This window comes from Dendronephthya gigantea, unplaced genomic scaffold (assembly GCF_004324835.1).
Source record: "Dendronephthya gigantea isolate DGI-Jeju-01 unplaced genomic scaffold, DenGig_1.0 000010F, whole genome shotgun sequence".
In the NCBI taxonomy this organism is placed as follows: Eukaryota; Metazoa; Cnidaria; class Anthozoa; order Malacalcyonacea; family Nephtheidae; genus Dendronephthya; species Dendronephthya gigantea.
This window is the reverse complement of record NW_021163020.1, coordinates 1,998,796-2,012,579: the sequence shown is the minus strand read 5'-3', so window position 1 is coordinate 2,012,579 and position 13,784 is coordinate 1,998,796. Positions and strand designations below refer to the sequence as shown.

Below are 13,784 nucleotides of genomic sequence, written 5' to 3'. Positions count from 1 at the left end.
TCCAAATGCAGTAACTTTATGCACCTTTCGAATAACTGGCCCCTGGTGTATAATCGTTTATACATGCAATGACACGAAACTGAAACGAAACCATGGGCAATTTTCGGGCGATTGAAAACACCCCACCATCCAGTAGATAGATAGCGCGCTATCGTACAACTGGCCTCAGAAGATTTGATAAAGCATGCATGCAATGACAGTGCACTGCTACTAAAAAAGTTCATGTGCCCCCTTCCCAAAAGCAAGACTATCAACAAGCAAACACTTTTTTAACAAATCTTTATTCCGTACCGCCACAGGCTTCTCATATTATTACAGGTGAATTATTTAGCATATACTACGTTTGCAACAAAGATACATACATACAACGGGGCTTTTCCCGACCCGAGAGCACTCAACCTGCCGCGAATATCAAAATATCTCGCTATCACAACAAAGTGCGGTCGGAGAAAAGAACTCTATAGATATAAATTAAGGTGTTTTTAATAAAGGCGCGAACGTGTCAAAATACAAAGAAATACGGAGCCATATATGTGCGCGGGCGGTACGTCGCGGTGTTCAACTTGCATTCTCGGGGGAGGCACGTTCCTCCAGCGGTCCGTTCTCCCGTGGAGGGGCAGATTCCTGTGAGTGAAAAAAAAACAGTTAGAAAAAGTGATTTTCAACGTGTCCCCAATCGTCGCCAGGCTTGACACCCCCAGAGGATTCACCCACCTATATTCTTACCTCTAGTTCTTTACCACGGTCTCCACCATCATCTTGTCTACGTGGACGATACCTTCTTCTTGGCTGCTGTCGTCTGCGGCGAGGGGGAGGACGCTGGCCATCCTGTGAAAACAATACACTCATTCATTTGACGATGATCACTCCAGTCCAGCTTTCACAAGCCAGACTAATTCACGCGAGATACGTCTCCCGCATTTCAGGATTCTGAGAACAAGATGATTGCACTCACTTTGTGTTCCTCGTTGTCATGGTCATTTGGTTCTTCATGGTCCACTCCATTTCTGTCACCATCCTGTGGGCTGCTGCGGTCATGGCCATCATCCCTGTCCTGTGGCGGCTGCCTTTGACGGTAGTATGGTCTGCGTTTCTGCCGAGGTCGATAGTTCCGAGGACCGTTCTGCGGGGGTCCACCTCTTTGCTGGCCTTCACCCTCTTGCTGGTCACCCTGGTGAGTGTCACCAGGTGGGGCATCGCTATGCGGTGCATCACTTACCTGTTGACCATCACTTTGATGACCATCGGCTGGTGGACGACTATCAATGTAAACAACACTTTTGATATATCACCAACCTCCTTTTATTAACCTACCATCAATTAAGGGCTGACTTACCGAGGTCTACGTCTGTTTCGCCGGGGTGGTGGTCGCCTGTCTTGGTGGTCCTCTTTTTGCTCAGAGTCAGGTTGATTTTCATTGCCTGATCTATCAGGGGCACTATCATCTGTTTGGTTTTCTTGTCTTCTACGAGGATTGTAGCGACGTCTGTTGTATCTTCGGCGGTCTCTGGGAGGTGGGTTGCCATCATCCCTTTCTTCCTGATCTCCCTCATTCCCACCTTCACCATCAGTGTTTGCAGGTCGGGGCCGCCTTTGCCAAGGTCTGTTATAGTTTCTGCGCCGATTGTATCTAGATCTTCTATCAGCTGAAAAGTATTAAGAATGTGTTGAGTGCAGCTCAGCTCAGGATCACCCCTTTCCTGCTTTTCTTACAGAACTTACGGGCATATTTGCTTCCCTGCACAGCAGTGCCATTGGGGCCTGTCACATTTTTGGCCTCCTTTCCCTAAAAGGCAAAACAATCCACTTGTTATGGCTTGTGAGGTGAGACACCCAGTGATACACACACCAAATAATCTAGAAAGCCAGCAAAAGTCTTGTATCATGTCCGACAAACCTTTTGACCTTCAACAACATCAAACTCTACAATCTCATTATCCCCAACACTTCGCAAATATTTCTTGGGGTTATTCTTTATGATAGCAGTCTAAAAATGAATACAACCTGACAGTGTAAATTTTTTACTGCCGTAAAATAATTGCATTGGAGATTTACAGAGATTTCAAAATACTGCTAGGCAACTAAACTTTTTGACAATCAATTAGGAATAATGAAAGAAGAAACAAGCAAGTTTGTAAACAATGTTTTTATTGGCTACTGGTGACAAATCTTGCAACATATGAGAAAGAACAACTTTAAAAGAAGTCAATTTCTTTAGTTAGAGCAGTCAAGGTACAGCAGGAGAAACATCCGTGAAAAGAAGGAAATAACTATTTAATTTTAACACTAATTTTGAAGGCCTTTAGAGGCGTATTTTCTCGGTGATCAATTAAGTTAATGGCCAAGGTCAACAAGCCCCCAAATTCTTGGATACGAAATCGATAACCACTTCCGTGAGCCGTGAGATATTATATTTTTACGCTGGCATCCCCCTTGTAAAACGTGAAGAAAAACCAAAGCACATGCCTGAACGGGTAAAGACACGTATTTCGAAACAGTTTTGGATTTGATCGCGCAAACAACACGAAATCAAAAACGCCATTTGAAAAATGCAGTAACATGGCGCGTTTTGCACACGCGACACAAAAACTTTTCAACCGAATATTTATTATTTTCTGTTTACGATCGCCGTATTTTTGCACTTTTTTTACCTGATGAACGAACACGTCTTCGTTGTTGTCGTCTCTAAAAGATAAGGAAATCTAATTAGCGAATGTTAAAGAACGATTTTAAAATATATTTCATAACCGGGGGCCATAAAATTTCGGTTGTGTTTTGTCAATCTAATTTCTAAAAGACACGTACGCACGTGGACAATCGACGTTTACTTTCCGCAGGAAAGTAATATTTTTTTATCAATATTTGAAGACGACAACAAAAATACCTGTTTATAAAACCATAGCCGTTCCTAACATTAAACCATTTCACTTTCCCCGTGACTTTATCACCTAGCTTGGAGTCGTCTTCGTTCAAAACTACAAATGAGCACGGAAAAACAGTTAGATCACGACAGATTTTGAACGTTAAAGAATAAAGATTTGTTTAAACAAAGCATATCTAAAATTGAAAGTGTATCAATGGTTTGTTGACGGAACATATGAAATTAAGTGATTGGCCACGAAGACACAAAATGGTGGCATGTGAATTTGCTGGTGGCATAATCAACGGCTTTCAAACCGCGTCTTCTCGCTCCTACCTTCCCGATCGTTTTTCTCAGGAGCTTGCTCGGCAGCGGTGTTATCTGGATTACTCATTGGTGTTTTTGATGGTACATTTAAAGCGCAAATACGGCGCCTAGATGGTGGACAAACTTTCCCTCACTTCCTTCGCCTTGCTCTTAACATGTACTGGCTAACTACAAAATATAAAGCGACTAACCAGTGCCCAGATCCCTTTTATCCACGTCCAAATACTGTGACCGGGGAAAGTATACCCGGAATTTGTGCTTGGAGCCTTTACTTTCCCACTGTCTTCTTTCTTCCTATCCAGGCTATCCTGAATTGTTTTCATTACAATTTAGTCATTTCTATTTTATAAACTTTCGGCGAACATCAAAACGTATCCTTTTTAGTGTGTACGGCCAAAGTTGTGCGTCTTCTTTCCGTTTTCCGTCAAGTCACTCTAGTTTCCGTTTTGCAACAGTTGAGATCAGTTTTAGCTCGCAATGCAATGCATCATGGGGTGCACGTAGCCCAGAATACACACCGGGCATGCACATGCAGGATCTCAGAGATACTCTAAAATACCACAAACTTTTCCTCAGAAAAACAACGTTTTTCATGCAAAAAGTACGCCGAAAAATAAAGATCGTAAAAGGATAACTCTTAAACTTTACTAAGGATGCCACCCGTACGTGAAACAAGGCATTTATGGGTTGGAAACCTTCCCGATTCGACGACAGAACGTGACGTTATCGAATACTTTCAGAGGTATATAATGATTTGTTGTTCAAAGTTTTGCAGGTTAAGCGGTTACAGCACGAGTAGCTTTTTACCATGGGTGAATCGTGATTAGTTATAGCAGTATATTCAAATAGTTTTGGCAAGATCGGTTCATTGAGCTGCAAACAATTCGTAGGAGAACTGAAAAGTAGAAGAAAAAGTTGCAGTTCGCTGTGTTGATTTTGTTTACTAGCAGAAAACGTGTTCCGACTGGTGTCTCGCTTTCATTTATGCGATAATATCAAATGCATGGCTGTAAAACGGTGGTTGATCCGCTTTATGTACAACAAGTTAGGAGTTTTACATGCGGTTAATCCAATCCCATGTAAAGCGTGTATCGAGTGTCAACTGTTGAAGAATCTTATATCAAAAAACCTTTGGAGATAAAACTGGAAATTGGTGACTTCACTGACTTCTTGTGCTACAAACTGCATTATTGGGTGCATTTATTTCCAGTAAATCTTGTTTCAGTTGAAACCTATAATTGGGGAATATTAATTGGGGAAAATTGGGTTTTTTTGGAATTCATGCATACCTAGGCCTATTCAAAAGTCAAAACTATAAAGCATACTTTCATTCCAAATGAATATTTTTTACTTAACAATTTTCTGGTAAAGTCTAAAACATACAAATTCAATGAATATACTATATATCCTTGGACTAGCTCTTCAAAGCCGAATCAATAATTTTCAAAAGCAGCTTTGAATTAGGTTCTTGTATAAGTGGACTTGTTTTAAACTTATGAAATTAAAATTCCTTCTAATAAAAAATGTAAATCGAAAGGTATATATTTAAGTTGGCAAAAAAAGGTGGTGAAAAATTTACTTGGAATTTTGGCATTAATTCTGAGTTTTGGTAACTGGCTTTAAGAACCAGATCCTGGGCAGGTTTCCCAACTGAATTTTCAAAGTGTGATGAACTTCCTTAGGGTTTATTAAGAAAATTTCACAAGCTTTAATGAATTATATATATTGCAGTGTGAAATTTGTTATTTGACAACTAGTCCCTGCCCTTTTCAATGCCATCCAATCACCTGGTATAATATTCAAAGACAATCAAACTGTCAATTACTGAAGCAGCATTTTTAAGTTGATGCAGCTGTGTTTAGTGATGGCTCATTTAAGAATTTTGCCAGTGGCCCTTTATTTTTAGGATTATGTTATAGAAGTTGATAGATTGTATGAGTATTCTCAAAATTTTGCACTAGTTTGATTGAGAAGCCTATAGACTAATGTATAACTGTGAATCGAGGTATAAGAACAATCTTTGTTTAAAAAGCCAGCTGTTTGTTAATGATGTCTGAGTATTCATATGCTAAATACTCCATCGCTATATTGCTAAAATTCTATATGCTAAATACTGTGTTGTGAACTCTTCATATTGAGTTGTATTGCAATACTTTTCAAGCTTAGCATTTTTCAGTAATGGATAGACGGTTTGTACTTCAAAAATTTATATAGCTTGCAGATCACATAAACTAGTTTATGTGCCTTTATGATATTAATAAAATATCTGCTAACTTCTGTTTGTATTTTTTAATATCTCGTCTATTTCATGTTGAAGTAGTATTTTTATTAAGGATTTTTGTGCTGGTTTCTTCCCATAGTAGCATTGCCTTAATATGCCTATTAACAAATTCTTGTATAAATAATTCGATAATGGTGGAGCTATCCACCTTGATTTGACTTAAAAAAGAATATTTTCGGTTTAGCTGCAAACCATCTGCTACTTCAAGGAAATTATTTGACATGCTTTAGGATATCTGATATACAATATTTTATATGCTGTTTGGAGACTTGCTTTTAAAAAATTCTTTTAAATACTTTCTTATTGAGAATTTTATATCTATTTAGTGTCCCCTATATTTTAAACACTTGAAAAATTTGATCCCTCTTTGTTTTCAAAAGACATTTTCAAATAGCAAAATGTGACAAGTGGAATAATAATATTGAGGTTGTGAAATAGTGCTGCCGGTTGATATGCTAAGAAACACCTTTTTATGTCTTTAAACCGATTTATTGCATTAGAAAGTTATGTAGAATAACATTGTGTGTGTTTCGATGACCCAAAATACATTTTTCTTTCAATGGGAATCAAAAGATCAAATGAATAATAAAATATGATGTTTATTGATACAATACATCTTTGCATATCCTTCTGCATGCCTTCAAAGAACTGATTTGATAAAAACCTTTCAGGTTTGGTCGAATTGATTCAGTAAAAATCTTGTCAAAGCGTTCAGCTGATGGTGGACAGGCAGCATTTGTGGATTTTGTCGACATTCGATGTGCCATTAAGGCTCATGAGACACCAAATCGCTTGGGTGATAGAGAACTTAGGACCGATTATAATGAACCAGCCAGTTCCACTTTAACAAGATCACATGATGACTTGGGTAGGCGTTATGACAGGGGTGGACGAGGGTGAGTACATATGTTGGCTTAGGAATGTTTTTTGTTCATTCTTTCCTTATTGAGATTCCTCCTAGCCTAGAGTCGGTTTGGTTGCTCCATGCAAATGCACTTGTCATTACATTTGATAAAAGCAATGAGATACCTGTACAGATTTTCACCTAATTCCTCAATTTGCTAGTAGTGATTTGTTTGTACATTTCATTACTAATATAATTCCCAATAAAAAAAGAAAGTTCAGGTTTCCTACACAAGCATAGTATACGTCTGACAATGGTATCAGGGGTGTATAACAAGTGGAAGCCTGGTGTTTTTCAACCAATTGTCCAGGCGTTTTGGTGCTTATATATGGTAGTAGCCTGCCTATGTTAACAGTTACCACAGGATGTATGGTTCCTCTATGATATGTGCCATACAATGTTCAAGTTTATGGAAAAGGGTATTACCTCAGGAATGGTCTATGTGGAAATCAGATATCTGGCAAAAATTGTGGAAAATTTATGTGCAGACCTTTGACAACTGCCAAATACAACAAAATACTTATTTTTTTCTGTAAATTTTACATTTTTGAGAAGTGAAAATAGCAAAATACCTTCAAGAAAAGTTTATCTGCCGGCAAATAAATATGGTGCTAATGGTAATGTACTGTCCATTGCAAAACATTGATTTACATCAAAATTTTATTAATAACAAATCAAGATGTCAGTACATCACATTCAATTTTAATCTGGCATTAAACAAAAGGTTTCAAAGTACTTTCAAAGGTTTTAAATTTTTGGCAGTTGTCATGTGGGTTCGCAGCCTATCAAGGGGAATTATGCTGGGTAAAAGAAGGATTCCTTTGCTACTATATCCATATTTATTATGGCACAAGTTCTTTGCTGAAAAAACAATGGCATAGAGGAGTATTAACTGATGGTATGGAGGGGTATATAGTTTGATATTATGGTATGGAATGGCAAATGGTTTCTAATGGTAAATGGCATTAAAAGGTTATAGTCCATGTTTCGTGAAGCTAATGAGGCACCTGGTATGGTCATCCCAATATGATTGGTTCTTTATGGTTATTCCAGAGGTCGTATAATTGTATTCAATTGCAACATGGCTTCATGGTTATTCGGTTTCTGGTTAATGATTGCAACATGGTGTTTTTTCGGCAATGGCTATGGTTCGGCTGTCAGTAATGGATTAGTGTTTTTATGACCCACAAAGATTAGGCTTCCAACCTGTGCAAGAGTATCTGATTTCTTATTTTATGGCAAAGCTGCATAAAAGGAAATGGTTAAGAAAAATTGTAAAAATATATGCAAGAGAGCGTGTTCTCGTCTACAAATGTATTATTTTATGGACTTCATTGTATATCTTATTTTCAGTTATCCACAATGGTACTCAGGGCATGGTGGTAGATACTAATTCATACTAATATCAAAAAGGAAATATTTTATTAACCGGTTGTTTGGTGTTGTTTCTAAAAAAATGTGCTTTGTAATAAGTGCCCCGAACTGGATAATATCAGTTATTTCCTTCGTGGAATTGTGTAGTAGATCAGTTGTAAGAATAACATTCGGTGAGTATGTCTAAAATTACCTCCTAAGACATAAACTGTTCCGAGAAATATACCTAAGACGTAAACTGTTCCGAGAAATATACCTAAGACGTAAACTGTTCTGAGAAATATACCGTTTGTGTACTGATTCATTAAATAACATTCTCAAGTGTTACTTTTAAAGTCTTTACGAATATTTTTTCGTTTCAATTCGCTCTGCTAGGTAGTTTGAATACCTAGTGTGTCGAATTAAAAAGCTGTCAATGTTTTGAGACTTAGAAGTATCACGTGAGAGAGAAGACAACATTCTGTATTGATTTAAATGTCTGCAATTACAAGTTTTTTGTTTATAGCGTGGATTACAGGGTGGCAAATGCCTGCTCTCTTTACTGTAACGCTCTTATTACTTTTAAACACAACCAATATGATAGAAATTGAAAATTGCGATGTTTCCATTTAGGCCTGGTGATGAGGGGTACGGCGGTAGACAGGGTGACGGGTATTCAGGGTCTTATGGGTATAAAGATGGTCCACCAAGGAGGGATTATGATAGAGGAGATCCTGATGAAAGAAGCTCGTCAAGAATGATTGGTTTGTCCAGTTCACACTCTTTATATTGGTGTCACAGGCTGGCCTCATATTCACTGGTTCACTCCCTCCCCGCGTCAAGAACAACAAAACTGCCCTCCAGTAGTGATATTGCATTGAACACAGGGAGGGGGTTATATTCCCATGACTTACAACGTTACTTCAAATTTTCTTGATGTAGATGAAAACCCAGAGTCATTCCGCCGTGTCGCACGCAATCCACCGAAACGCAAGGAAAGCGAGAGTGTCCAGAGCGGTAGTGCGGGCTCAGACAGTGGCAGTGATTCCAGCGGTAGTGGTGATAGTGACAGCGACAGTGAGAGTGAATCGACGACATCAGAGACGCCACGAAATGTAAAGAAACCAATAGCTTTGCAGATACGAAATTTATCTGCGAGATCAAATGGTAAGAGTCATGTTCGCCTAAAAACGTATTGAGACCTGTGTTTTCTTGTCCCAAAAAGCTAACAGAATGTCTTATTACAGACACGACCATAAGAGGTGGACTATATCACGAGTTCAAAAAACATGGAGACGTTGGTCAGATTAAGGTTTTTGGACGGGACAGTAACAGATATGCCATTGTGTATTTCAGACGGTAATGCTTATCAATGACTTGAAATATATAACGTGCTATTTCGATTTTCCGTTTGTGCCTTGTGCTACAATGGACTTAGAAAAGCCTGGCTTGTGAGGCTGGACTGAGCTATGTAACCAAATGCTGTTTATTTTACGTATTCCTAGACCTGACGACCTGGTAAAGGCAATGGAATCTTGTCAGAGGAAAATGTTTCTTGGCTTTGAGATGGACATATCTTTGTATGAAGGTAATGTATTTTTTTACAAACGGATTCAAGACACCGTATTGTGACTAGGAAGTAGTAACTCGCTGTTTCATAATATCGGTTGTAGCCTTATGACCAAAAAAAGTGAAATTATCATGTGAGATTGAGTCTATCTTTGTCTTGTTGTAATCCAGGTGACGAACAAGAGGAGAGATCGTTCCACCGCTACAAACGCCGAGGAGACAATGGGGGGCCTGGATTCAACTCCGCTGACGACGTCTACCAATTCAACGCAACCAGAACAATATTTGTGGGAAATATCGAGAGGAATACGAATTCAACCGAGTTAAAACGAATGTTTGAACGATATGGGGAAATTGTGGTAAATTATTCTATTCCTGGCTCGTTTGTAGTAGCTTTATTTGTCCTGAAACCCACTCCATTTAGAGAACTTAGATTCCTTTTTATTTTTTAGGATATTGATATCAAAAAACAAGGTACTAATGCTGCGTATGCGTTCATTCAGTATCTGGATATTACGCACGCTGTCGAGGCTAAGAAACAGATGAATCGAACTCTCGCTGGACGCAATAGATTGAAGGTAAACACTGAATGTATATGTAGTACCGTCATACCGGATATTACATCGAAATTGATAGGTAGCAATGGTAGACTAAAACAGTCAGTAATTTTTGTCACAATATAGATTGGTTTTGGTAAGGGGATGCCAACAAGCACTGTATGGGTTGGCGGTCTGGCGCCAAACGTAACCGAAGACATGCTAGATCGCCACTTCACGCGCTATGGTCGTATCAAGGGTCTGGGACTGGATCGGAAACGAGGCTATTGTATGGTATCTTTTGAGCATATTGCTGGTTCAACGTCCGCGCACAATGATTTAAAGGAAAGGAATCTTTTCGGAAAACGAGTTCGGGTATGTATACGTTAGTTATGACTGCGTTATTACGTAGGTTAAAGACAAAGCTTGCTTGTGATTGGTCAATGCTTGCGGTTGACGAATCAGAAACATACTATATCCGGAAACAGTCGGAAAACTAAATATTTCTACCACATACTGTATCAAGTCTAAACGTGTGTAAAACCTCTCTCTATAGATTGACTATGCAAGTCGTGAAAGTCAAATATTCTTCTATGATTATCTGGTCAGCACGGGTCAAAGTGAAGGTCGGCGCTATGAGCCCTCCCCTCCGCCTCCTATGCGACCCAGGGGGAAGATGTACGACGAACCTATGCGACCTCGTCATGGTATGCGCCCAGGACCGAAGTACCATCCTTATGATCACGGATACGATCGACCGCCTTTCGTCGATCGAGGTCCACGACCTTATGACGAGTATTTCCGAGGAGGGAGCGGTGGTTACGACAGTGACGATTTTGGTCAAGAACTGCGTGAATACTCGCGAGAACGCGCTCGCGATCGTGAACCTGATCGACGGCCCGAACCCCCTCCCCCTCGTCGGCGACATCATCGGGGTCACCCTGCGGATATGGACAGCGATAACGAGAGGTATTACGGTCGTCCTGAGCATCCCGATGTCTGGCCGGGTGATGGCGGCAGAGAACGTGGATCGCCCGATATGGATCCGAGGGAAGACGGTCATACTCGCAGATATAAAGAAGGAGATAAAAGAAGGGACATGGTGAAGGATCGTGTACAGGAGAGGAGAGTTGATGATAAACGACCTCCTGTTAGGATAAGGTAGGATATAATAATGGTGCAAAAAAAGTACTACAAATCACCCACCTGGTAGGAAAGTCTCCCATAGTCAACTCGTACTTTTTTGAGTCATTTTATAATGATTGGTAGTGAACTTTTATATGTCCCTTATCTTTGTTGACAAAAATATATTAAAAGCTATTCGTCTGTTTTTAGATATGATAGCGAGGAAGAAATTGAGAATGCCGAACCACCTCCCCCCGCCGAGAAAAAGGAACGTAACCGAGATAAATCTTTACGCAAGAAGCCGATTGATGCGCGAAATGAGGACGAAAATCCCGAATTCTATCCGACAGGATACGACAAGACTTACGATGAGGGTAAAATAAAAAGTGTAGTCGCCAAGCGTAAAGTGAAATCAAAGGACGGGACGTCTGCCGAGGAAGAAAAAGTCCCACCGGAGGAAGTGCCCTTACCACCCGAGGAAGATACTCTCATTCGGAAGGAGGAACGAAGTGCTGATAAAGCAAGCAAGAAGCTAAAGAAGGAAGCCAAAAAGAAACGAAAGAATAAAAAAACACCGGAGAATATGCCTCCCGGGGAAGAACCCTCGAAGAGTAACCCCCCGGAGCCAATAGACTTTGACACGAATGAGAAGAAGTACGATCACGATGCCCAGGAATCTCGGGTGGATAACTCGCGTGTTAGTCCCGAACGCGCGAGAAGGGCTAGAAAGTCAGATGTGGTTATGAAATCGGTTGTCGTGGAACGACCAAGATCACCGACTCCTGAAGAACATTTAACAGCACGTAAACGAGTGCACTCGCCTGAACGCGACGTGGTGTACACACGCATGGACGATATGCATCGCGTGGACTACACGCGTGATGATCGTGTGGACCACACGCGTGGCGTAAAAGGTTCTGGTCACCATGATAATGATAACCGGTATGAGGAAGTTAAGACGAAGAAACAGCGCCCGTCAACAGAAGCACCACCGCCCCCACCTCCACCCCCTCCGTATAACCAAAATGGATCTAGTGATTCCGCCTTCCAAAATTCGGCTGCTCCTCGGAATGCGTTCGTACCGACCTCGTCGCCGACTGTCGAGCCTTCGGTCCCTTCACGGAACACGTTCCAACAACACTCAACAGAAGCAAATCCAAGTGCAACTTCCAGTGGAAACGGAAAACCTCCCAAACCAACTTCCGGCCATCCTTCGCCTACTACTTCTCCTCCGGCCGCTCAAAGCGGAAGTGGCGTGGTACCAAATAGTGACGACACTTTAATGGAACTTTTACGCCGGCATCCGGTGATGTGGCAAGGACTTTTGGGATTGAAAAATGACTCGGCAGCTATTCAAATGCATTATGTATCTGGGAATTCGAAATTGGCCGAATATTCGTTGCCCAAGGCTACTGGAGCTACCGGACCAAACGGGGTCACGCTCCCCCCGATACTGAGAATTGCTCAACGCATGAGAATGGAAATCTCGCAGTTGGAAGGAGTCACAAAGCGCATGCAGGTAACCACAATATAAGTCTATGACTCGAGTGTTACACAACTTCTTGACAACGTATTTAATCCCCATTCTGTTTCTAGTTTGATAACGAGCACTGCTTGTTGTTGGCTTTGCCATGCGGTAGAGATCCGCTTGACGTTCACGCGCAAACGAGAGCTTTGAAAACTGGTTTCATCGCATATCTTCAGCAGAAACAGGCAGCGGGGATTATCAACATTTCTCAACCTGGAAGCCAGCAGGTAAATGCTTTGAATTTGACTGAAATCCTATAGTGTCTGTCGGGTGTGAAATGATCTTTGGTTAACCGTGGAAGGCTCCACTAATTAAGTTATCTTTTTAGGCAAGTTTTGTTCTTCATGTGTTTCCTCCTTGCGAGTTTACTCATTCGCATCTTTCAAGAGTCGCTCCGAATCTTCTCGACAGTGCTACGGACTCTGGACATTTGATGGTCGTCGTTGCAACCGTCTAAATCCATAATAAAGATCTCGCCGCTTCTATTAGGACAAATTCATTGACAACCGTGTAAAAGAGGCCTTCCACAATCGCAATGTTGAACAACGTTTTAGATTTTTTACTGGTGGAACGAGAAATGCGCAGATGATCACCAACAATTATCACACTATGGAAATTTTATTATCGATTTCACAAATATCACTCCGCCACAGATCAGTCTTATTCAAAGAGCTGTAGTCGTGGTAAATGTACTGACTTTTTATGCCTAAGAAAGCAGCAAAAAAACGAGTGGAAATGATTTAACAGATGACTTGAAACACGTGTCGTTTTTATTGGTTTTGTTGCCAGTATCCATACATTGTTCTGCGAAGGACTTGCATGCTTCGTTATCACGTCACAATATGAAATAGTCTTATTCCGTTTTGTTTGGTAGTCTAACAAGTAGATCCGCATGATTGTCAAGGCTGTGCACTTTATGCAAATTACACCAATGGGGTGTTGAGGTTTCTAGACCACGGTACGTCAGATTTACTGGGAAATGATTTAATAGACGTAAAAGAATTCTGTGAATTTTAACATTGGACGAAATCTATCGTCTCTCTAATTGGGCAAAGACAATTTTGGACCCGATTTTAATTTGTGTCTTATTTTAAGTGCTGTAGTGTGTGTGATGTCCTCAGAACTGTAATGATAAAACTGTTTGTAAAACTGAACATCTAAAAGTGCATCTTGTTTTGTTTGTTTTCACCATTTTTTTCTCCTAAACAATGGAGAGTTCTTTGGGTCTTGTCTTCTCTTATTGTTTGAGAGTTGTTTGGGTTTTGAGAGATAATTTAGCCACTCACTGCGATTGATACATA

At 40.4% G+C, this 13,784-nt stretch overlaps 2 protein-coding genes across 5 annotated transcripts; one reads left to right on the top strand and one right to left on the bottom strand.

The window, feature by feature from the left end:
- Positions 1 to 262: 262 nt before the first annotated feature.
- Positions 263 to 3,370, bottom strand: LOC114518477 (nuclease-sensitive element-binding protein 1-like). Its single transcript, XM_028538477.1, has 9 exons — positions 3,197 to 3,370; positions 2,885 to 2,975; positions 2,652 to 2,685; positions 1,898 to 1,987; positions 1,723 to 1,786; positions 1,337 to 1,646; positions 956 to 1,259; positions 727 to 828; positions 263 to 624 (listed from the first exon to the last, which is right to left on the bottom strand). Exons 1-9 carry the CDS (start codon positions 3,252 to 3,254, stop codon positions 559 to 561), a joined length of 1,119 nt encoding a protein of 372 aa, XP_028394278.1. The 5' UTR covers positions 3,255 to 3,370; the 3' UTR covers positions 263 to 558.
- Positions 3,371 to 3,701: 331 nt separating this feature from the next.
- LOC114518102 (msx2-interacting protein-like) lies at positions 3,702 to 13,649 on the top strand. 4 transcript variants are annotated; one of them, XM_028538024.1, is made up of 13 exons: positions 3,702 to 3,929; positions 6,140 to 6,364; positions 8,359 to 8,489; positions 8,668 to 8,892; positions 8,973 to 9,084; positions 9,231 to 9,313; positions 9,466 to 9,653; positions 9,747 to 9,872; positions 9,978 to 10,205; positions 10,387 to 10,991; positions 11,166 to 12,474; positions 12,552 to 12,710; positions 12,812 to 13,649. In XM_028538024.1, the coding sequence occupies exons 1-13, from the start codon at positions 3,841 to 3,843 to the stop codon at positions 12,938 to 12,940; spliced, it is 3,609 nt and encodes a 1,202-aa protein (XP_028393825.1). In that variant the 5' UTR covers positions 3,702 to 3,840; the 3' UTR covers positions 12,941 to 13,649. The 4 variants fall into 4 exon arrangements, with proteins under 4 accessions (XP_028393825.1, XP_028393826.1, XP_028393829.1 ...); XM_028538025.1 differs by lacking the exon at positions 3,702 to 3,929 and adding an exon at positions 5,295 to 5,376; XM_028538028.1 differs by lacking the exon at positions 3,702 to 3,929 and having other exon boundaries at positions 6,271 to 7,919.
- Positions 13,650 to 13,784: the final 135 nt, after the last annotated feature.

Excerpts from the sequence above, each read along its gene's own strand:
- LOC114518477 (XM_028538477.1), bottom strand. The coding sequence starts at position 3,254 with ATGAGTAATCCAGATAACACCGCTGCCGAGCAAGCTCCTGAGAAAAAC. Across the intron at positions 1,988-2,651 it reads AAGACGTGTTCGTTCATCAG|ACTGCTATCATAAAGAATAA; the intron begins GTAAAAAAAGTG and ends ATTCATTTTTAG. Across the intron at positions 829-955 it reads ATGACAACGAGGAACACAAA|GATGGCCAGCGTCCTCCCCC; the intron begins GTGAGTGCAATC and ends TTGTTTTCACAG.
- LOC114518102 (XM_028538024.1), top strand. The coding sequence starts at position 3,841 with ATGCCACCCGTACGTGAAACAAGGCATTTATGGGTTGGAAACCTTCCC. Across the intron at positions 6,365-8,358 it reads TATGACAGGGGTGGACGAGG|GCCTGGTGATGAGGGGTACG; the intron begins GTGAGTACATAT and ends GTTTCCATTTAG. Across the intron at positions 9,314-9,465 it reads GGACATATCTTTGTATGAAG|GTGACGAACAAGAGGAGAGA; the intron begins GTAATGTATTTT and ends GTTGTAATCCAG.